This window comes from Leptonychotes weddellii, chromosome 1 (assembly GCF_054177405.1).
Source record: "Leptonychotes weddellii isolate Sample4059 chromosome 1, ASM5417740v2, whole genome shotgun sequence".
NCBI classification, from domain to species: Eukaryota; Metazoa; Chordata; class Mammalia; order Carnivora; family Phocidae; genus Leptonychotes; species Leptonychotes weddellii.
This window is the reverse complement of record NC_138369.1, coordinates 127471171-127494972: the sequence shown is the minus strand read 5'-3', so window position 1 is coordinate 127494972 and position 23802 is coordinate 127471171. Positions and strand designations below refer to the sequence as shown.

General features: G+C 33.7%; 1 protein-coding gene and 1 non-coding gene across 5 annotated transcripts in view; both read left to right on the top strand.

Moving 5' to 3' along the window:
• ACAP2 (ArfGAP with coiled-coil, ankyrin repeat and PH domains 2) overlaps positions 1-23802 on the top strand; it is a 126560-nt gene that overhangs the window by 65063 nt on the left and 37695 nt on the right. For all 4 annotated transcript variants that reach the window (XM_081831837.1, XM_081831832.1, XM_081831835.1 and 1 more), the window contains 6 exons: positions 1259-1317; positions 2439-2622; positions 6741-6785; positions 9716-9811; positions 16765-16839; positions 22481-22593. In XM_081831837.1, coding sequence (XP_081687963.1) covers positions 1259-1317; positions 2439-2622; positions 6741-6785; positions 9716-9811; positions 16765-16839; positions 22481-22593 — 572 coding nt within the window. The remainder of the gene's footprint in view (positions 1-1258; positions 1318-2438; positions 2623-6740; positions 6786-9715; positions 9812-16764; positions 16840-22480; positions 22594-23802) is intronic.
• Positions 17745-17907, top strand: LOC115941718 (U1 spliceosomal RNA). The gene has a single exon (XR_004076449.1). It is a non-coding gene; the product is annotated as a U1 spliceosomal RNA (small nuclear RNA).

Genomic DNA, 23802 nt, shown 5'->3' with positions numbered 1-23802 from the left:
GAGGGAGAGGGAGAGAGAGAATCTCAAGCAGGCTCCAAACCCAGCGTGGAGCCCAATGTGAGGCTTGATCTCACAACCCTGAGACCTTGACCTAGGCCAAAATCAAGAGTTGGATGCTTAACTGACTGAGCCACCTAGTTGCCCCTGAGTTCGTGTTTTAAAATTTTTTCTTTGGCAGGAGGTTTATCAACTTTATAGATCTTCTGAAAGAACTGGCTTATGTTTTTGTTGAGTTTTGGTTACTAATATTCTGTTTTCTGTTTAGCTGACTTCCGATCATCTTTATTATTTCCTCTCTTCTGCTTAATTTGGATTTACTACTTTGGGTTTAACATACTACAGAAAACAATATTTTCTCTCTGGATGTAAATTGTCATATTTTTAAATCTTGTAGTACTCAATTCAGGTGTGGTGTGTGTTGTGTGGGTGTGTGTGGTGTTGGTGTTTAGTATTTAGGCAAGAACATGAGACTTTGCTAGTAGCAAGATTTCAGAGAGAGTGAAATTGGTACTGTTTTTAATGAGAAGGGTACAGGATTTTTGTTTTGTTTTGTTTAGAATGTTGATTTTTGTGCCTCTTCATCTCTGAATGTAGAGTATCTGTAAATTATTAAAATACTCAGAATTTCCATGACAAGCCCAGTGAAATTTCCCACACATAGAGCTACTAAAGTTTAATATGTGGCATTATTTAAGTGGGGCAAAATATTGTCACCAGGAATAAAATTTTATTCTTGTTTCTAATCTTAGCAGTCATTGAACCTAAAGGACTATATAATGTTTACTCAAATTAAGAGCGTAAAACATTTAAATCCCTAGGTCTTCCCAAATGAGTAACCTCTAACTAAGATATAAGGCAGTTTTGGAGTTGTTTTTACTTCAAATGTTTTGATACGTGAAAGTAAGAAATTCCTGTAGTAAATGAAGTGGAATTTGTGTTACTCTTTCAGGTTGTTTTTCAAAGCTTGAATTAAAATCAAGGAAATAAATTGCTTTATTGTTTTAACATTCTATTTAAATAGTAATGCAAATTTGATCTTCCCTGTAATTAGAAATAATTTTATTTTTTAGATGAAATTCACTTGAAAATCAGTTTCAGTTTCTTTTTTAAATGCTTATTTTTTATGTAGTCTTTAATAAGAAATATAGGTGTTATTAGAATTGGAGTACTGGTGGAAGGATGTGTTATTTATCAACCTACATGAAAATTATTTTTTATTTACTTTTCTAATTGTTTAATGTTACATTTTATCTTTTAGATCCTATTTGACCAAACTCAGAGATCAATTAAAGCACAGCTTCAGAACTTTGTTAAAGAGTAAGTCAATTGCAGTGAAGAGAAAAGAAAAGCAACAAGTTCATGATCACATCTGGGAGTTGGTTATCTTTTGAGAGGAATTCTTATGGACTGTGATTTATTGAAAATATTGGAGTTTTTGTTTTTTTGCTTTGTGAAGTGTATATTGCATTTCCTCTTGAATTATTCCATAAGGGAATCAGACTTCATGTCTTTCAGTGAATCCTTTATACTATGAAATTTGTATTCAGGATATATAACTAGGATTGTTATAGATTAAAAAATAAAATAATTTAATGACCTTTCAAAATCAAAGCAGATCCCAAAAGTGGTTGCAATACTATTAGTTATTATAGTGGAGACTAAGTTTTCCATAGTCTCAATATGGTTTTTTCTTTGAAGAGAATATAATGGAATATATGAGAATGAATCATAAAAGTGCATGTTTTTTGCTACATGTGATCCTTTTGTGTCACATTCATCCCATTTTATATGTGAAATAAAATTGAACTAGAAATAAAAACATCTGAACTTTCCAGGTAGGAACATTTTCCTTTCTCACATTAATAATTCAGTTTTTCCCTTTTAATTCCTGCCTGAGAATATATAAAATTACAGATAAAGTTGGTTATGATACAGTATTCAGGATAAATTATAGAAGTAGCACATCTCGTGAACATAGTGCACTGCCGTTTAGTAGGTTAGAATTTATTGTCCTGCTAGTGATATCTCACAGATTCTTTCCAAATAATAGACTAACGTTCAGAATGTCCTTATAGAATGTATGCATGAAAATTTATGGCTTCTTACAAAGCCTTTAAAGTCTTTCTCAGGTCTACTTTATTATTATTTTAAAATCATTTGTCTTCAAGTCATTTTGCCTGGTTCTCTGGTAGAAAAAAGTACTTATCTAAGATCATTAATGAATCAAGGGTTTCAGAATACTGAAATGGAAACCATTACCCTTTACGGGTGTGCAGTTCTTTTACCAAAGATTGTATGTATATGTGTTTTAAGAATATATTCATGCCCTTTGGCCCAGGAATTTCCCTCAACAAGAAACGAGTGATATTTCTTAAAGTGTGGTTTGTAGATCACCCACAGTAGGATTTATGGAAGTTTTCCTGTTTTTATTTTTTTAGAGATCTTAGAAAATTCAAAGATGCCAAGAAGCAATTTGAAAAAGTCAGTGAAGAAAAAGAAAATGCATTAGTAAAAAATGCCCAAGTACAAAGAAACAAACAGCATGAAGTTGAAGAAGCCACAAACATTCTGACAGCAACAAGAAAATGTTTTCGACACATAGCCCTCGACTATGTACTTCAGGTATATTTATTAATATGTTTTCAAAAAATGCTTGCTAAACATGTCATTACTTTTGAGTGATTACACTGAGAAGAACTAATACTGTTTCTTTGAGTCTAAAATTAAGCCATGATCTTTTGTGAAGACTTTTCACTTGTCTGTATATCTGTGTATGCAAATAAATATGTGTGTGTACATGTGTATACCTTTGGTTCTGATTTCTTCCCCTTTTCACTTAACATGATACTTTCTCCCATTTTTAAATGTTGTAAAAAGCATTTTAATCGCTTTATTTTATTCTATGGAGTTGCTAGGTTAATTTAATTAATACTGCTTATCAGACATATTGCCAGTTTTTACTGGCAATAGTGAAAATATAGTTTTCAATAATTGTAAATGATAATAACATCTTTGTATATAAATCTTTTGCCACATTTCTATTTCTTTAGAGTAGATTCTTAGAGGTATTAAGGCATACCATATTGACAAATGTAAAATATTTCTAGAAGTGTTGTTCTCATAATTGCATTACATGCTAATTTTTAAAACTAGAGATCAGTATTTGGTGAGTTGCCTGGTGATCTTCTGGTCCTATGTAAAATTGAAATCAGTTTGAATGTGATAGGTCTCCAAAGGGATTCGAGAGACATGAAAAGTGAAGGCAAAGTGTACATTATTTCACATGTACTTGATGTGTTCCTATATATCATGAGTTGAAAGCTTTAAAGCTCAGGAAATTAGTTTGTCTGAATCTCCTTTTACAAAACAGCAGTGGAGTCTCCAGAGATTGTTGACTAGCAATCACAGATTATTTCTTTAAAAAAATACGTAACCATATACAAATTAGTGATTAAAAACTACTTAGAAAACTTAGCAAAATAGTAGAAAATGATTAAGTTTTTTTTAAGTTTCTATTCAGTAAGTGGGAAGTTAAAGTTTTCAATTAGCAATAATCGTGCCTCGGATAAACCTCAATGAAGTGCATTTCATTTATTAACGATAATCTTCTAGAATGGAATGCTCTGTATTTCCTTTCTCCCATTAGCTCTCTCCCATTTACTCCACTTTTTGCGGTAGGATGAGTACTGTCTTCCTATCCCATTCCACTGACATAGCTCATGCTAAGGTCTTACTCATTAGATACAGTTTCTTAACCAACTTGACTATTGTGTTTCACTGAAATGGTGGACCACACTCTCTTTCTTGAAATATACTTTTGTCTTGATTTATCTCAAACCATTTTTAGATTGCAATAACTTCTATTTAGCTTCTATTTCTTAACTTCTATTAACTTGTATTTCTTTTCAGTGTCCATGTTGGGCTTCTCTCCTTTGTCCATCTTTTCAACCTCTTTTTCAGGGTTCCCTCTTGGTCCTATTCTTTTCTGACCTTTTGATTTCCCTGAAAGTCTCATGCCTCTTGCTTGAATTTACCATCATGTATAGATGACAAAATCTATTTTTCTCAGACATCCCTCTTTCTTTTTGATCCACAACTGAAAACTGTCTTCTTCCAAATGGCTTCTTTTTACCCTTACCTAACTGAATGCCAACGCCCTCTCACTCAATCCTAGAAAGTCACATGGAGAATTATATCAGATATTCTCATTCTCAGCTGCTATATCTAACAATCAAAACTGCCTTAAAAAGTTCTGTGTATTGGGGCACCTGGGTGGCTCAGTTGGTTGAGCATCTGACTCTTGATTTGGGCTGAGGTCATGATCTCAGGGTGGTGAGATCAAGCCCTGAGTCAGGCCCCGCACTGGGTGTGGTGCTTGCTTGGGATTCTCTCTCTTCCTCTCCCTCTGTGACCCACTCCCCTACCCCCCGCTGGTGCACACTCACTCTTAAAAAAAAAGAAAAAAGTTCTGTGTACCTCTTAAGTCTGCTCTTTCTTACTCTTGCTGCAGCCCTAACACCAGTCTTTATTGTTTCTTATCTAGAGTATTAAGATGTTCTCAAAAAATTGGTCTTCTTGCATTGCGTTTACCTGTCCTGTTACCACTTTGTTCTCTGTTCTGGGGTCAGTTATACAAGTTTCTCCAGGCAAAGTGAATCATCCTTGCCTCTGCTTCTTCTGTGCTGTCATAATATTGTCATACACATTGCTGTTAGAGCACTTAAACACATTTATTATAATTATTTATATCTCTTTTTTACTCCTAGGTTATATTCTTTCCTCTAGTGGTTGGAAAATAAATTATCCATTTCATTTAGTGCTCATCCAGTAGTTTTAAGTTAGGATCCACATGTCCGCTGTAACTATTACCTTATTTGATTTTTCTGATGAGAACTCTTGTGTCATTTTATTATATGGCTAAAGTGGCTATTTTAGGGTGTAGTAAGTAACAAATATCCAAGTTTATAAAGTTTGTCATGCTTTAGCTTCTGTAAATACTTAAATTTACTTTTTTTTTCCAAGTACATGCTATTTTTCATTGCCCAACATAAAAAAATACATAAAATGGAAGCACTTTTGGCATTTTTCAAAGTCTGAATAATAGGTTATTTGCAGCCTCTGCTTTTACTTAGCGCATTTGAAAGTTAATATTTTAGTTCTCAAAACTGAATAGGCCATGGACGCCTCGGTGGCTCAGTCGGTTAAGCGGCTGCCTTTGGCTCAGGTCATGATCCCAGAGTCCTGGGATCGAGTCCCGCATCGGGCTCCCTGCTCTGTGGGGAGCCTGCTTCTCCCTCTACCTCTGCCTGCTTCTCTGCCTACTTGTGCTCTCTCTCTATCTTTCTGTCAAATAAATAAATAAAATCTTTAAAAAAAAACAAAAACAAAAAACAAAACAAAACTGAATAGGCCTTGAAACAGACATACAAAGGAAATTAGTGCTCATTTAAGCATAGTTATTTGGACTTTTCTTGGTGTGTTTTTAGTTTTCTGATCAGTGCTTTAAAATTATCTTATAAAACAGGCAGAATATTCAGTGGGAAGAACATATCAAAAAGGAAGATATTCTGTAATCTTTTAACAATATTAGCAAAAAGTGAATGATTCTTTTTTTGTATAAACATTAATTTCATTAAGCTGATATGTAATAGATAAAAAAAATATTTGTTAAGAATTTCTAGAGTTGGGAGAGATACCACAAAGGCAACTTTCATAATTTACTGATCTTTCAGTAAGTTTAGTTTAATTAAAATATTATTTGAGGTCTATTAATTTAGTTAACAAATATTTATTGAGTCCTCACTATGTACCACTTGGGGAATGCAGCTGGGAATAAGGCAAGACCTTGATCTTATGGAGCTCACACTTTAACCGGGGAAAAGACATAAGTAAATAAGAAAATATAAGTTAGTTATGAATGCTATCAAGGAAATAAATAGGGTTGTTGTACTAGAGAGTACAAAGGGCCTACTTAGACCTTTTTGAGGAGATAGTATTTTAGCTGGGACCTGATTGGAACAGGTAGCCTTATGCCTATCTGGGGAGACAGTTACGACATGAAGACAGAACAACTAGTTTGAAAGTGTTGAGGTGGGAGTAGTTTTGGATTGTGGTTGGAGCACAGAAAGGGGAAAGTAATAGAAAACTAGGTTAGAAAGGTGATATCACAGAGGGCCACGAAGGCTACAGGAGGAAGTTGGAAGGTTTTAAGTTGGACATAGTGTAATCTTATTTATATTTTGAAAAGATCACTCTGTTTGCTGTGTGGAGAATGGATTGTAGAGAGTCAAGAGTATAGAGAGACTAGTTCATACGCTATTGCAACAGTCTAGAAAAGATAAGATGGTGTTTGGTAGTAGTGGCAAAAATTGATGAGAATTTGCATTAAGGATATATGTTGAAGGGTCTAGATGAGCAATTAGATAAGGAGGATGGGGAAAAGATGGAATTCTAAGAAATTGATATGCCTATCAAAGTGATAGTTTTATCACTACAGTATTTGTGACTTATGCATGGCCAGTTTTTCTTTGAGTTGAAAATAGATGAGAGTTTCATTGGTATGTTTGTCTTAACTGTTTTTGCAAAACGTGGGTCAAAGGGTGAAAAACTTGAACTTTGATTTTATTTACTTTTCTGAAAAAGTATCAAACTATCAGAAAAAGCAAATTTTACAATATTGCATTGTAGATTAGTTTTTAAAATAAATGCATAGGTAATTAACCAAGTGTATTTTCCCTCAGATTAATGTCCTTCAATCAAAAAGGAGATCAGAAATCCTAAAATCAGTAAGATATTTATTGAAATGATGTTTTCAACATTTTAATATGATCTAAGTGTACATATATAAGCGTTTAAAGCAGCATCATATGTGTGTATATTTATGTGTGTGTATATATATATGTAAATATATTTATTCCAGGTTCAGAATTAATCTTACAGATCTTTTCATACTTCTCCTGTGTCACTTAACCACTTTTTTGTCTCCTTCATGTTATAGTTATTTATGTGTATCTCCTCTATTAACACACTGTGAGCTCCTTAATAGTGACATTTAAATATTTGAGATTGAGGGCATGCATAAATGGTATCATTTAGAGAATTTTTCCTCCCGGGTTATTGATGATTTTATCAGCCTTTTGGTTTGTTCTTTAAAGTGCTGTTTGAAAATAAATGGGGTGAAATTTGAGGATAATGTTTTTCCCTGAGCCTCTATGCCCATTTTTTTATTTGACCATTTTTTAAAATCTTAAAGCTAACAAAAGAAGTGCACATGGGATGGTATTGGTATGACATTGCACTCTTTCACATTTTGAGAACCTTAGAAATAATTTTTCCGCTCTGTTCACTGAAGTATTTTGTTTTTTTCCCTGAAAGGGTATGCATAAATTGCTTTTGATTCTTGTCCCCACCTAGCTTTTCCCTAAATTCTATATTTATGTTATTTCTTATCAGGTAAGTACATTGTACTTGCTCTTTACCTCTACTTCCTTTTCCAGATTGAGAGTATTATGTGTTAATTGTAGAAAATTGGAAAGTAAAATGTATGAAGAAAAATTAAAACACTTACAAATCTTACTACCAAGGGAGAACTAATGTTAATATCTTGGCATATATCTTCATCTTTTTTCCTCTCTTTCTGTGGACATGTATGTATATGAATGTGTATGTGTGTTTTAAAATTGCATGTAATTTTTTTAAACAAAATAGGAGTCATTGTTACATATGTTTTATAACTTTGTTCTTTTGATAGTAACTACAAAATCATCACGTTATTAAATATTTTTTATTTAACAATGGCTTTCCTGGCCATACAGAATTCTACCATGTGAATCTACTAGCGGTAGGCAACCTTTTTTTGTGAAGGGCCAGGTAGTGAATACGTTAGGTTTTGTGGGCCTTGTGGTCTGTGTTGTAATTACTTAACTGTGATATTGTAATGAGAAAGCAGCTATAGACAATATGTAAATGAATAGCATGATTGTGTGTTAATAAGAATTTTTCTTATGGACATGGAAATTTGAATTTCATATAGTTTTCCCGTGTCATGAATTTCATGTCTTCTTTTCATTGTCTTTCAAACATTTAAAAATGTAAAAACCACTGTTAGCTCATAAGCCATCCAAAAATAGATGATAGGGCTAGATATAGTTTGCAGGTCAGTTGACTATGCCATAAATTAGTTTTATCCTTTAATGGATTTTTAAGTAATTTCCATGTTTTTTGACTTTAAAGAATAGCATTATAGTGATCATTCTAATAAATAATATGATTATTTCCTTAGGATAGATTAAGACGAGATTATTTAGTCAAAGGGTTTAAGCATTTATTAAAACTTTTAAAAAATAATGGTAAATTTTAAGAGTTATACATCATTTCCACTAGTAGTATGTGAAAGTGAACTATATTACCAACACTGGGTATTAATTTCTCCTACTCTACATATAATTTGGTAGATAGAAAATGTCATGTCATTGTTCAGTTTTGCATTTCTTTAATACAAATGAGTTTGTATTAAATATGTATGAGTTTGAAATTTTTTCTGTGTATTTTTTGGCCTCTGTGTTCCCTGTTTTTCTGTTAAGTATTCATCTTTTTCATACTGATTTGTAACATCTTTTATATTTTAAGACTATTAACCCTTTGTCATATGTGTTTTCCTAGTTTATCATTTATCTTTTAATATGTTTATTATATGTTTTGATGTGCAGGCATGTTTTACATTTTTATGTAGTTGTAGCTGTTAATCTTTCACCCTCTTTTTTTATATAATTGTTTATTACACTAATAAAGTTGCATAACTACTGTTAATCTAATTCCAGAATAATCTTTTATTGAGCTTTGTCCTTTTGTGTTTGTGTTTTAATTGGTTTTTCTCTTGAAAAAATCTTCTTTTGAAGCATTCTTGAATATTAAGGACCTATTTTAAATTTCAGAAAATAAACAGATGTCTCGTCTTGCTAAAAATAAACATGGATGTTTGGAGGATTCTTTCACTATTATGATTGAATTAAATTTCTTCCCAAATAAAAATGACAAATAAAAACAAGGGTGATTTTTCTCTCATGAATAGGTAAAATGTAGGAAAACCTGGAAAAAATCTTAACCTATTAGCAACATTTTTGGATATTGGGAATGAATATACAGAAACCTCCATATTTGGCAAAGTCTATTGACTCATTTTATTTCAGTATCTTGAGAAAGAAAATAAGCATTCCCCTACTTTGGGCTGTGTTTAGTGATCCTAGTCAGTTATAAAGTGTGATTGTTTTATTTTGAGAGCTTCATATTTCCTCTTCTAATTTTCTAATGTTTTATTTGCAATTTAAAGTTTTGCCAGTGAGTTTGGTTGAAAGGCATATAATATGGTTTTTATAATGTACCTGGGAAGATGGTGAAGGTATTGAAAACTTGATTCTTTCAATTATTACCATGTGAATTTTGATTATCTGGATATAATAATCTGTTAAACAACTAAAATTTGGGGTGTTTTTAAAATTTTAAACCACTTAGAGATTTCTTTTAAACATAATTTATTCTCACTTCACAAAAATTTCTGAAATACTCTTTTAAGAAAAATGACTCAGTTCTAATTTTAAATTTGATATTTTGGGCTCTTATGGAATAATTTTTAAACATTAGATAAGATTAAGATTTTTAAAAATTTCAGGATATTTAAGAATGATTTTAAAATGCTAAACTTTTTTTCTCTTATTAGATGTTATCTTTTATGTATGCCCATTTGGCCTTCTTCCATCAAGGGTATGATTTATTTAGTGAACTTGGGCCCTACATGAAGGATCTTGGTGCACAGGTAATATTGTACTGTATTGCTTGATTCTGTGTTATGCATTGATATCTGTATTTTTTTCATTGAGATGTGATTGACATATAATATTGCATTAATTTAGGTGTATAAAATAATTGAGATAAATATGTGTGTATTAATACACACATATTTATAGTCAAATGACCACCTCAAAAGTTTAGTAAACTATTACTCCATAGACTAAAACATTTTTTTTCTTGTCTTCAGAACTTTTAAGATCTACTGTTTAGTAGCTTTCAAATATATGATACAGTAGTGTTAACTATAGTCACCATGCTGTACATTACATTCCCAGGTCTTATTTATTTTATAACTGGAAATTTGTACCTGTGACCGCCTTCACCCATTTTGTCCACTCATCCCCCACCTCTGGCAAATTCCAGTCTGTTCTCTGTATTTGTGAGTTTGGTTTGGTTTTGTTTTGTTTTGATTCCACATATAAGTGAAATCCTATGGTATTTGCCTTTTTCTGCCTGATTTATTTCACCTAGCGTAATGCCTTCACGGTCCATCTATGTTGCAAATGGCAAGATTTCCCTTTTTTTTTTTTTAAATGGCTGACTAATAGTCCCATGTATATATATACACCACATTTTCATATCTATTCATCTTTTGACAGACACTTAGGTTGTTTCTGTATCTTGGCTATTATAAATAATGCTGCAGTGAACATGGTGATGTAGATATTTTTTCAAATTAGTATCTTTGTTTACATTGAACATATGTAGAAGGGGCATTGCTGGAACATATGGTAGTTCTGTTTTTAAATTTTTGAGGAGCCTCCATACTGTTTTCCATAGTGGATGCACCAGTTAGCATTCCCACCACTAGTGCACTTTTCTCCACATCCTCACCAACACTTGTGATTTCTTGTCTTTTTGATGACAGCCATTTTGACAGGTATAAGGTGATATCTCATTGTGGTTTTGATTTGTATTTTCCTGATGATTAGTGATGTTGAGCACCTTTTCGTATACCTTTTGACCATCTATTTGTCTTCTTTGGAGAAATGTCTCTTCAGATCCTCTGCCCATTTTTAATACAAAGTGTTTGTTTGTTTTGCTATTGAGTTGCATGACTTCTTCATATACCTTGGACATTTATATCTGATACATGATTTGCAAATATTTTGCAGGAGCTTTTTGGTTTGATGTAGTCCCACTTGTTTGTTTTTGCTTTTGTTGCCTTTGCTCTGGTATCTGTACTTTTAAAGAAGTTTAGCATTTCGGGGAAAAAATTAGCCTATTGGGAAATTTGACATTTCATTTATTTAATGAAGAAGTTTGATGCTGCAGAAGATTTATGTATGGATTAAATGTGTAACCAAAAAGAAGACTGAAGTTAAAAATATGTTATAGACAGCATGTGAGGGTGTTGAAAGGAAAACTTAAAAACAAAGTGTCTATTTTATAGTATACATAGCTGAATTTATTTTTTCATTTCTTAGATTTGGATATTGAAAAATCCTACTGATTTTTCATTTGAGTTATACTCTTTTTATATTTTGAATAATAAAATTTTAGAATCTTAAGATTATGGAAGTCTTGGGAACTTTTTTATTTTATACATATATGCACATGTGTGAATTATACATATATCACAGTATTATATAGAAATTTCATTATATTCAAATTATTTTTGATAACTGAGCAGAACTTTGTATTAGATTTGTTCTGGGACATTCTTTTTTGTTGATTGGTGAGCTTTCTGGATTTAATAGTATCAATTTTTAGGGGATTTTTTCCCCCCGTATAGGTTCATATTACCTTTGAGGACAGGGGATTAAGGATACAAAATAGAGTTTAGGGAAATGAGGAAAAAGGTAAGAATGTAACAAGAATTGCATTCATTGACCAAAAGTAAATATGGTGCATACACGTATGTGTGTACGTGTGTGTCTTGGGATGGTGTGCAGGGCATGTGCCATGAGTTGCAGAGATACTGTTCCCAGGCTCTATAGAATTTAATCTGTTGGAGGAAACTAACAAGTCACCAGGCAGTTACTCTTTGGGCTCAGTGTCGTGTCTGGGTATATAAATTGAGAACTTGCTCATTTGCACGGGATAGATAGAAACCTTAAAATAGTAGCTTCAAGAAGATGAAATTTTATTTCGCTATGTAAGTCAAAGGCCTGGTATGCAGGGATGCAGGCTTATATTTTTTAATTCTACCTCATGGTTCGAAGTTACCATACCCACATTCTAGCTATCAGGAAAGAGGAAAGAAGAAAGAAAGATGCAGTCTCTTTATGGATGTCTCCTGGAAATTGTAGAGTCACCTCTGTGTACATCCCAATGTCATACAGGCTGCAGGAAAGCTGGGAGATAAAAACTTAATGCCAGGGCACCTGGGTGGCTCAGTCGGTTAAGCGACTGCCTTCAGCTCAGGTCATGATCCTGGAGTCCCGGGATCAAGTCCCGCATCGGGCTCCTTGCTCCGCAGGGAGCCTGCTTCTCCCTCTGACCCTCCCCCCTCTCATGTGCTCTCTGTCTCTCTCATTCTCTCTGTCTCAGATAAATAAATAAAATCTTTAAAAAAAAAAACAAAACTTAATGCCAGATAGTCATGTGACCTCCTGGAATTTGGGGGTTCTTGAGTTAAGAAAGAAAGAGAGAATGGATATTGGGGAATAGCTGGCTGTCTCTACCACATAGCAGAGGATCAAAGAGTTATAGGAACATACAGATAGAACCTGTAACCCAGACTTGGGAGGAAGGCAAGACCTTCCTAGGCTCTAGGCACTCCCCACATTCTGTCAAGCATTATGTTGCACCCTCATCTTACATTAAATATAATTTATAAACAGATGAGTTGGATTATAGTTGAGTAGTTTCAATAAGTGTATACTTTAGACATTTATTAACTTTGGTTTTGCATTTTCCCCCTCTCAGTTCTCACATAATTTTTCAGGTCCTTGAAAAGCCTCTAAGCTCATGGAAAATATAGCCTGGTTGGAGGTGGCCAGTTCAGATATTCTTTCAATAATTCAGTTATGAGATAACTGGATCTGGAACTAGGAACATGGCAGTAGGGATAGAAACAAGTAGCTTGAGGGATATTTAAAATATAGCCAATTTCAAGGTAGAGGGACATGATGAGTTGAGGTTTAAATGTGTTAAATTTTGGGGCGCCTGGGTGGCTCAGTCGGTTAAGCATCTGCCTTCGGCTTAGGTTGTGAACCCAGGGTCCTGGGATCGCGCCCCACATCGGGCTCCCTGCTTGGCGGGAAGCCTTCTTCTCCCTTTCCCACTCCCCCTGCTTGTGTTCCTGCCCTCACTATCTCTCTCTCTGTCAAATAAATAAAATCTTTTAAAAAAAAATGTGTTAAATTTTGATGATCGGACATCTAAGTGAGTGTATCTGGAACTCAAAAATAAAAACAAAAACAAAAAAACCTACGTTAAAGGAGTCAATAACATATAATTGCTAATTGTAACCACAAGAGTGGGTGAATTGACCCAAGGAGAGTTAATAGGGATCCCAAAATCATTTTTGTGTTTTGAAAGCTATTTTTGAAAAATGTGAGCGCTGGAACAGTATGCTTAAAGATTTTGATTTTGTAAATTAAGGTCAAGGGCCACTAGTATAGAGTAAAAAGAGAATCTGGCTTCAAACAGGGCCCTAAGAATGACATTTATTTTTAATTTAATTTTGTTTTATTATGTTATGTTAGTCACCATACAGTACATCATTAGTTTTTGATGTAGTGTTCCATGATTCATTGTTTTCGTATAGCACCCAGTGCTCCATGCAATACGTGCCCTCCTTAATTCCCATCACTGGGCTAACCCATCCCTCCACCCTCCTCCCCTCTAAAACCCTCAGTTTGTTTCTCAGAGTCCATAGTCTCTCATGGTTCGTCCCCCCCCTCCGATTTCCCCACCTTCATTTTTCCCTTCCTTCTCCTAATGTCCTCCATGCTATTCCTTATGTTACACAAATAAGTGAAACCATATGATAATTGGCTTTCTCTGCTTGACTTATTTCACTTAGCATAATCTCCTCCAGTCCCATCCATGCTGATGTAAAAGTTGGGTGTTCGTCCTTTCTGATGGCTAATATTCCATTGTATATATGGACCACACCTTCTTTATCCATTCATCTATTGAAGGGCATCTCGGCTCTTTCCACAGTTTGGCTATTGCAGACATTGCTGCTATGAACATTGGGGTGCATATGGCCCTTCTTTTCACTACATCTGTGTCTTTGGGGTAAATATCCAGGAATGCAATTGCTGGGTCATAGGGTAGCTCTATTGAGATACCACCTTACACCAGTTAGAATGGCAAAAACTGACAAGGCAAGAAACAACGAATGTTGGAGAGGTTGTGGAGAAAGGGGAACTCTTTTACACTGTTGGTGGGAATGCAAGTTGGTACAGCCACTTTGGAAAACAGTGTGGAGGTTCCTCAAAAAATGAAACATAAGAATGACATATTTTTAAGAAATGGTTAAGTATGAGGATCTCCATTAAAGCATAGATGAGAGAGGAGGTGAAAACTGGGAGATGGTGTTAGTGCAGGCCAAAGAAAGAATGTCTCAAAAAGGAGAGGGTAGTTATCAGTACAAATATTGGAAAGAAGGCCCAGTAAACCCAGGACTGAGAACTACCTATTGGGTTTAGCAGCAAGAAGATTATATGTTACCTTTGTGAGAGTAGAGGGTCTGAGTGGCAGAAGCTAAACTATAATGGGTAGATGAATACCAAATAGACAAGTGAAGAAGAGGGAAGATTTTTCCAGAAGTTGTGTTATGACGGAAAGAGAGGGGGAAGATGGTGGCTGGAGAGGAATATGAGTTGGAGGAAGGTTTTTTTAAGGTAGTAGGATTTGCACAAATATACAAGCAGATGGAAATGGGAGAAGTTGAAAAGCTGAAAGAGAAGTGATGATGTCTGATGTGGTAGGAGTAGAGGGGATTCCAAACACAGAGGATTGGGGGCACCTGACTGGTTATAGGTAGCTGTGAAACTCCTCATGTCCAGGACTAATAGAAGCATGGGACACATTCTGCTGTGCTCCAGACTCTCTCTCCCTGATATCATCCCAGCTTGTAGGAGACAAGACTGTCAGTCTTCACATCTCCTCAACTCGTACCTTCCCCAGCCCTCTACCATGTTGAGACATTTTTTTCTTTATACTTCTGCCCCAACAGAGAGAGGTGAATTTTCCCGCTTTCTGCTGTAATAGCAGTGAGGTGGGATGTAGCCGAGGAATTTACTACCAATGGGACAGGCAGAAAACCATCACTTGCATTGCAGTACTAGTGTGGAAGGTACATGCACACAAGTTCATAAATGTTAGTTGAATCTTAGGGTCTGCCTTATACCTCACTTCAATCTGAATGGATAAAATTTATATGCCATTCAATTAAAGGATATAAAATCATGGTGTAATGGTTATTTCACTCATTCAGTGTAAGAAAATATTGAGGACATTTTCCGAGTGCAGCATGTACCAGCATTACCCATTAAATCAATGTTACATGTCACTAATGCATGTATGCATTAGATCCTCAAGTGTAGTAGAATAGTTGCCATCTAAATCAAATATTTGTAGTAGTGATAATTCTGTTCCAGTGTGTTTTCTTTTGGTTCTTTATTAATATTCAGTGGTAATTAAGATTCTATGGCCAGTTGTACATCTGAAACTAATATTATACTATGTGTTAACTATCTGGGATTTAAATAAAAACTTAAAAATTTTTTTTTAAAAAGAAAGAGCACAAGCAGGGGGAGCAGGAGAGGGAGAAGCAGACTTCCCGCTGAGCAGGGAGCCCGATGGGGTACTCGATCCCAGGACCTGAGCTGAAGGCAGATGCTTAACCGACTGAGCCACCTAGGCGTCCCTAAAAAAATTTTTTTTAAATTAAAAAAAAAAAAAAATTCTGTGGCCAAAATTATTCTCTGATAGGGAAAAAAACATCATGTGTAATAGTGAATGAAGGACCAAATGGTTTTTTTATGAAGGCTTTTTAAAATTTTGTTTTGTAAAGGATAGCAATGAAAACATTTGTTCATTTATACTTTATCTTTCTCCTTATTCCTATTGATGTTTACATTTTTATTTTTTATTTATCCCACATTAATCAGTTAAGAGGTGTGGGGGTTCAAAGATGAAATGACATACATCACAGTCTAGAAGAGTAGACTCACATAATTTATAACCCAATTGTTTGTTATTCTAGCAAAGAGTAGTTCAGGAAGCCAGGGCATTTGTCATAATACTGGAAAATCATCTTTTCTGATGGAAAGGAACAAGAAAGAAATGAGATTTATGATTTCATAAGTTTTTTGAGCTTTTAAAACAGAACCTTAAACAATGTCAATTTTATACCCTGGCCTTATGAATGATTACTATTTTATTCCTTTTAAAAAAATTTTATTATTTAGCTTTCTCTCTTCTCTGGTGACTTTTTTTTTTTTTTTTTTTTGCCTTTTAGATTTGACTATAACATTAAGAAGCCAACTTCAAAACATGAAGCATTTTGAGTGATTGAAAGTGTCTGTTCTGTTGAACTTATGAGAGCTGGCCCCACACTAGCGTAGCTGCTACTTTTTGCTTTTTGGGGAAAAAGTCACCAGGGTATCTTCTTTCTGTCTTTGATTCTGACTACTAGCATTGCAGGGGTCAGCAGGCAACTTAAGCTAGAGTTCTCTTCCTTATTCCGGGAGTTTGTTTTATCACTGTTGTGCCTTTGACAAGGCCTCCTGTCATGTTTGCTTGGTACTAAACTGTTCTTAGAAATGTTTTTCCTGGAGGAGTTATAGACCTTCTTAAAAAGGATTTGATACCAGAGAGAACTTCCATTTTAAAGTTATAGCCAAAATGCCTTTTTAAGTAAACTTAAATTGGCTTACTTATTGAGAGTATGTTTTTAAAAAAATGATCATACCTTTTTTTAAGTCTGCCTAATGTTTTCCCTTTCCCCCTTTATAGCTGGATCGACTGGTTGTGGATGCAGCAAAGGAGAAAAGAGAGATGGAGCAAAAACATTCCACCATTCAACAAAAGGTACCTGATAAGAAAAGTTACAGGAGAGTAATTCCCATTTTACACAATTGTTTGATTATTGGTTTCAGCAAGATACCATTGTGTTCGAACAAATCCTTTAAGTTGCTGTAGTAATTGAATTGGGTAGAAAATTCCTCCTTTTTTTTGTGAAAAGTAAAATATTTTTTAGATGGTCAGGCAGTATTTGAAAGCCATGTTTTTGAACCACTTTGCAAAAACTCAAAGGATCTTTTTTTTTTTAAATTCTTTCTTTCTTTCTTTGAGAGAGAGAGAGCACGAGCAGGGAGGAGGAACAGAGGGACAGGGAGAGACGCTGTCTCCCTGCTGAGCAGGGCTTCATCCCAGGACTCCGAGATCATGATCTGAGCCGAAGGCAGACGCTTAACCAACTAAGCCACCGAGGCACCCCAATCTCATAGGATCTTAACTAATTAAAAAATGGCCCTTAGAATTTAAACTGCTATTTACAGTTTCAGTTAGGATATCACCAATCCCTGTAAAGTGTGTGAGTGAGAGGGGGTAGCGTGTGGGGTGGGGGGTAGGCAGAGAGGGTAGTGGAGAACATCTTTGCATCAATGTGTGTGTTTGGTATTGTGGACTTAACAGCTATAGTTACTCTGAGGCAGCCCTTGCCCTCTTTCATGTGATACTGGAATTTCACGTGCATTACTTGTTAATTTGCCTAAGCTTAGCTAAACTATTTGAAAAATATATTTTTAAAATGGAAATTTAAATATGACACATTTTTATTTTTGTGTGTGGAGAGCTTTGAATACAACTAACTTGGAACTCAACCTAACAATATTTTGTCTTACATAGTGATATTTTTGTGTGGTAATCTGAAAATAAAATGAGAGAACTGGAGGTTGAATCTAATAATACAAGTGTGTGACAAGATGCCTTCTGTACTTACCTGCCAAGGGAGATAGCATGATCACAAAAGTGGTTTTCCCAGGGTCAGGCTTATCCATTGACTCCAAATGTGCCGACCCTTGGAATTTCCCCAAATGTGGGAAACTTGACTGCATAATTTGTGGTAGTGGGGCACCCTATTCATGTGTTCCCCTAAAAAAAAAAAGGATGCCTTCTAGCATTGCTTTAAGAAATCTGTTCCTGTGGTATTGACCAGTCAGATCAACTTTTGTTATGGTTTATTTAGAATTTAAAATACTAGTGAACTAGATCTGACATAAAAGATGTCAGTAGAGGGCGCCTGGGTGGCTCAGTTGGTTAAGCGACTGCCTTCGGCTCAGGTCATGATCCCAGGGTCCTGGGATCGAGTCCCGCATCGGGCTCCCCCTGCTCTTTGGGGAGCCTGCTTCTCCCTCTCCCTCTGCCTGCCACTTCCCCTGCTTGTGCTCTTTCTCTCTCTCTGTCAAATAAATAAATAAAAATCTTAAAAAAAAAAAGTAGAAAAAAATTAAAGTGAAGTCAGTAATACAAGTAAGGAAAATTTTATTGGGATGGGTTATTAATATTCAAAGAGAAACATTATTTACAAAGGGAAGGATTTTCTACTGGATCATCTTTAACTTAGTTACTTCCAGTTATAGTTAGGTAAGACTAACTTCCTGTTTTGTTTTGTTTAAAGTTAGACTCACTTTTGGTTGGGTAATTTGTGTTAATGACATTACCATGGAGAGATTGTTAAAAATTGGGACCAGTCATTTCTAATTAAAATGAGAGATCATGATACTTGTAGATACTTGTGACTGTTTGCTTAAATTGAATTATTTAATGAATATTATGTATCTTTTAATATCTTTCCCTGTTGTATACACAGCTCAGTGTTGTACTGAAGGGCCAAAAGTAGTAGATTATTGAATCTAAGATTAATTTACTCGATTTTAAATAATAGTCAATTACTGCTGTACTTTAAAGAAAGTAATGCTATTTTGCTTTTTTTTTTTGCCCTTAAATGCTGACACAAGGCTGCATTACAGGTAAAAAAAAAAAAAAAAAAAAGAGAGAAAAAGAAAAGAAAATGATTCAGTCACGTAAAAATTAAGGGAAAGTATGTCTGATGTACCTAATGTAATTATTTACTTACATACATTTTTCAAGAATTGAAATTGATCAATTAAAGAAACAATGATGCTATGCACATTCATGTACATGCCTTTTGGATATGTGTACGTATTCCTGATATATTTATACCTAGGAGTAAAACTGCTGGTTCAGAGGGTATAGATAAATGCTAAATTACTTTTCAAAATGATATTACCATTCCTGACAGGCAGCACTGTGAGTTCTTAGTGCTCCTTGCCACCCCATGGTATTGTGAGAGTTTTTAATTTTTGCTAATTTTGGTGGGTAGATACTGACATCTCGTTGTGGTTTTAATTTATGCTTTAGTTACTAATGAACTCAAGTACCTTCCACCTTGCCTATTGGTCATTTGGATATCCTGTTTGTGAAATGTCTGTTAGTTTTTCTTCCATTTTTCCAACAGGTTGCCTAACTGTTGATCAGATTCTTCATATCATCTGGATATAAGCCTTTTTGGGGGGATATATGTGTTTTTAATTTTCACATAGTTTTTTTTTTTTAATGTCTTTTATGTTTGGTACTTTTTGTGTTTTGTTTAATAAGTCCTTCTTATCCCAGGATCATAAAGATATATCTCCTGTATAATCTTCTAAGTGTTTATAGATTTGCCTTTTATGTTTAGACCTTAAATCCATCTGTAATTGGGTGATTGTGTATGGTGTGAGGTAGAGATCCAATTTCCTTGTATTCTTATACTGGTATCTAGATGATCCAGAATCAGTTAACTAAAAAATGTGTTCTTTCCCTACAACTCTATTATATCTTCTGATTTACATCATGTTTGCATACATGTGAAGTCTGTTTCAGGTTTTCAATTCTTTTCATTGGCCTTTTTGTCTTAATTGTGCCAATACTATGCTGCTTTAATTATTTTAGCTTTATAGTATATCTTGATATCTGACAAAACAAAGTCTCTTACGTTCTCTGCTTCAAAAGTGAATTCCCTAAATTTTGTGTTCTTATATAAATTTCAGGGACAGACTTTCAGGTTGCATAAAAATAGCTTTTGGGATTTTGATTGATTTCATTGGATCTATGACTCAATATGGGGAAGGATTGATATTTTTATTTTATAATGTCTTCTAATCTATGAGCTTGAAATATTTTTCTTTAATGTCCTTTATAAGCTTGATATTTTCTTCTACATCTTTTGTTAAATTTATTCCTAGATACTTATATTGCAAATATTATTGTAAATGTTGTCTTAAAATTTTCTTTTCTCGCTGTTTACTCTTATTACATATTAGAATAAAATTGATTTTTCTGTTGACTTTGAAACCTGTTTTCTTGTTAAGTTCTCTTTAATGCTAATTTATCTCTGGATTCTTTTGGATGTTCTTGTACGAAGTCATATCATCTGCTAATAATAATAGTTTCTTCCTTTCAGATTTTTTCCCTACTTCTTTTTTATTTTTTTGGCTAGGACTTCTAACATAATCTTGAAGTGATAATGGTCCTTCTTGTCTTGGTTGCAATTTCAGAAATAACTTCTCTTTATTGGTCAATCTTAGTCTTGCCTTCTCTTCCCTGGGCCTCACACCAAAGCTTCAAATTCTGATGAGGCAAATGCCCTTAAGGTGAAATCTGGCTTCCTTGATCTGCTTACCTCTTCAAGCCTGCTACTTTCACTTAATCTTTTGCCTTTGAGTATTTCTTCCTAATTTGTCAGGTCATCAATATATTTAAATTATAGTATTATATATTTTATACAATGCTATTTCTTTCATTATAAAATCATATAATCTCTCACATTTTAAGTATTATACAATATTAATTGATATTAATAGTAAATAAATTGAAGACAACCTATCTCAGGAAATATAGTTGAAAATTAGAAAAATACTTATAATGCACTGTACTTCAAGGAGGTTATATTTTAATGTTTTAAGTAGCATCAGGGTCATTAAAAACTGCCAGTGTTATAAATGAAACCTTTAGAATGTTGCCAAACTCAATTATGTCAATTGCTGACATAATCATCTGTGTGCATAATTAAATACATTACAGCCTCAAATAAATTTTAAATGAGGGAATTAAAGTTTTCCTGATTTTTTTTTCCCAAAGAAAAAGCAGGAGAAAGTGTAGCAATTTGTTTATAAATTCTGTTTCATTTGATTATTTTGGATTAGCATATTTTTTATGGTTAAATTTTGAGAGATGTCAGCAGAGGTTTTTAATTTTGTTTTTCTGAATTTATTCTGTTTCCATTTTCCATCTTTGTAGACGCTTAGATTTGGAAGGTTCCTAGGTGATTCTCACTCTGCCTCCCCTCTAGGGGAGGACCCTCACATCCCAGCATTCTTGGCAGATGGTCTTGTAGCTTCTGCCAAAATCTTTCTCAAGACAGACTTTGCTATTCCCTAAAAGGATAATATTCTAACTTTGATTATTGGTCCAGATGTAATTTTAAAAGTTCTGAGACTGATTTTTAGAGTTTTAAAATTGGGGATAATAGCAGTCTTGCAGTTTTTGTACAAATTACTTTGTAAGTTCATCAAGAAATATTTTTTATTTTAATTTTTTAAAAATATTTTATTTATTTATTAGAGAGAGTACGAGTTGTGGGGGAGGCCCAGAGGGAGAGGGAGAAGCAGAAGCAGACTTCCTGCTGAGCGGGGAGGCCAATGTGAGGCTCCATCCCAGGACCCTGGGATCATGACCTGAGCTGAAGGCAGACGCTTAACCGAGTCACCCAGGTGCCCCAAGATTTTTTATTTTTAAATGATCTTTACATCCCACGTGGGACTCGAACTCACTATCCCGAGTCAAGAGTTGCATGCTCTACCCACTGAGCCAGCCAGGTGCTCCATCAGGAAGTATTTAAAATATAAGATTTCTGATTTCAAAACTTCATGAATCCTTAGAGGAAAATTGAAAGTTTGAATTGAATTCATGTGAAGACTAGAATGTCTAGAATGATAGAAGATTATGAGGCATTCCATAATCCTAATAAAAAAGTGAGCTCAGCATGCCCACTTCAAAATGTGGTTCTTTGCAAAACAAAATTTTATTTTAGGAACATACGCCTTTATTCTATTTCTGAACTCCCCAGTAGTGGAGTTAGTACTCCTGTCAGATTAAAAAACTACCATAATAGTAATATACTTAGAGAATAGTGGTTGATTTAAGTAATCCCAGTTTAAATATTCCTTTTTTTTAAATTGATATCACACACATCACAATACAATATTAGGATAAAATGAAAACATTTTAAACATAACATGCATTATATTGAGTTGTTCCTTTTGTCTGTTTGTATACATAATATTTTGTGCCTTTAATCACTGTGTATATAATTTGTATTGTTTTTCAGAGTATTATTCTATATAATCATCTGTGTTTTAATATTGTCATTATAATAATTATTGCATAACAGGCCACTGAATTGAAATACCTTTATATATATATATATATATATATATATATATATATGTACACCCCTAATATTTAGGTCTCCCCTTTTCTTATGACTTAATATAACTTAATATAACTGTTTTAATACAAAGCTTTTCTGTGGTTTGAGCTGTTTCTCTATGATAAATTTGTTGTGTAAGGGACTTAATCAAATCATACGAACCTTTATTTCGTTTAGGATTTCTCCAGTGATGACTCTAAGTTAGAATATAATGTAGATGCTGCAAATGGCATTGTTATGGAAGGATATCTGTTCAAACGAGCCAGCAATGCCTTCAAAACTTGGAACAGGTAATATATTTCAAATACTAGTCTTGATCTTGGGACATTGTTTTCTGACCTTCCCTGTGATTTGGCAGCTCTTTCTTTCATAATTCTTTAAATTCACCGTCCATAATAACTTTCTTGAACCCAGTCCATTGAAGATAAGTTGCCCTTCTAGGAAAGGGGATCCTAAGAAGCAAGTGAAAAATGATAGCACTAATTGTAAACTATAAAATTTAAGCAAAGTATAAACCAGGAAGCAAGAATTTTTTTCTCCTTTGGGTTCCTTCTCTGTGTGATGTTTATGTACATTTTAATTTAGTGTTTGCTTATGAATTTTTACTGATCTTTTGAACTTTGCAATAACTTTAACCAGGACTTTTAGGAAATGAGATTGTTTTTATATGTGAAGTGTGTGTGGCAGTTGGTGCTCCTTTATTCTAAACTTGATGGCTACCAAAAATGTTACTTTTTGTTGTTGTTAAACTGGTTTTTATAAAATATTAATCATGTAAATGTCTGTTATATAAATATATAAAATATTTTGTTTTCCTGTGTATTAATATAATAAAGTGAAATAATTTCAGACATTAAAGCATTAAAAAAAAAAAGATGTTGACTCAGGATCATCCTTCCAAAAAGTAGTGATTAGTCTTTTATTCAAGGATACCTCTGTTTTTGCGAAAAAACCAAAAAAGTAGTCAGAACAATTTAGTAATAATTGAGAGTAACATTGGGTTCTGGTGAATTGATTTACATTATTGGTTGGATATGTTTGTTTTATTTGCTACATGAACAGGACATGAATTCACTTAATGATAGAGAAGATTGTTTTCTTTTTTAAAAAAATGGACATTAACAAAATAAATAGAATTTTCTTGGTAAATTTAATTTAATATACATTCTTAATTTAAATGGAAACTAATGCTTGAATATTTCATGTATTAAAATGGATTCCTAGTGCACTTATTTTGATTTCTTGGTGATGAGGTTATATGGAAAAAATATTCACTAGTATTTTCAAATGTCAGTGATTTATTGAGCATTTCCCTAGCATTTGATATTGCCAGATATTTAAATCTATGAGGTATTTTTTTATTTGAAATAATTTTTCTTTACCTGAGGATGAATATAAACTAGAAGGTGATCATATTTAATATTAAATTTAGTATTTAATAAATATTTAATTTAATATTAAAGCCTCTTTGAATTATGTAGAACTTCTAAAATAATGTA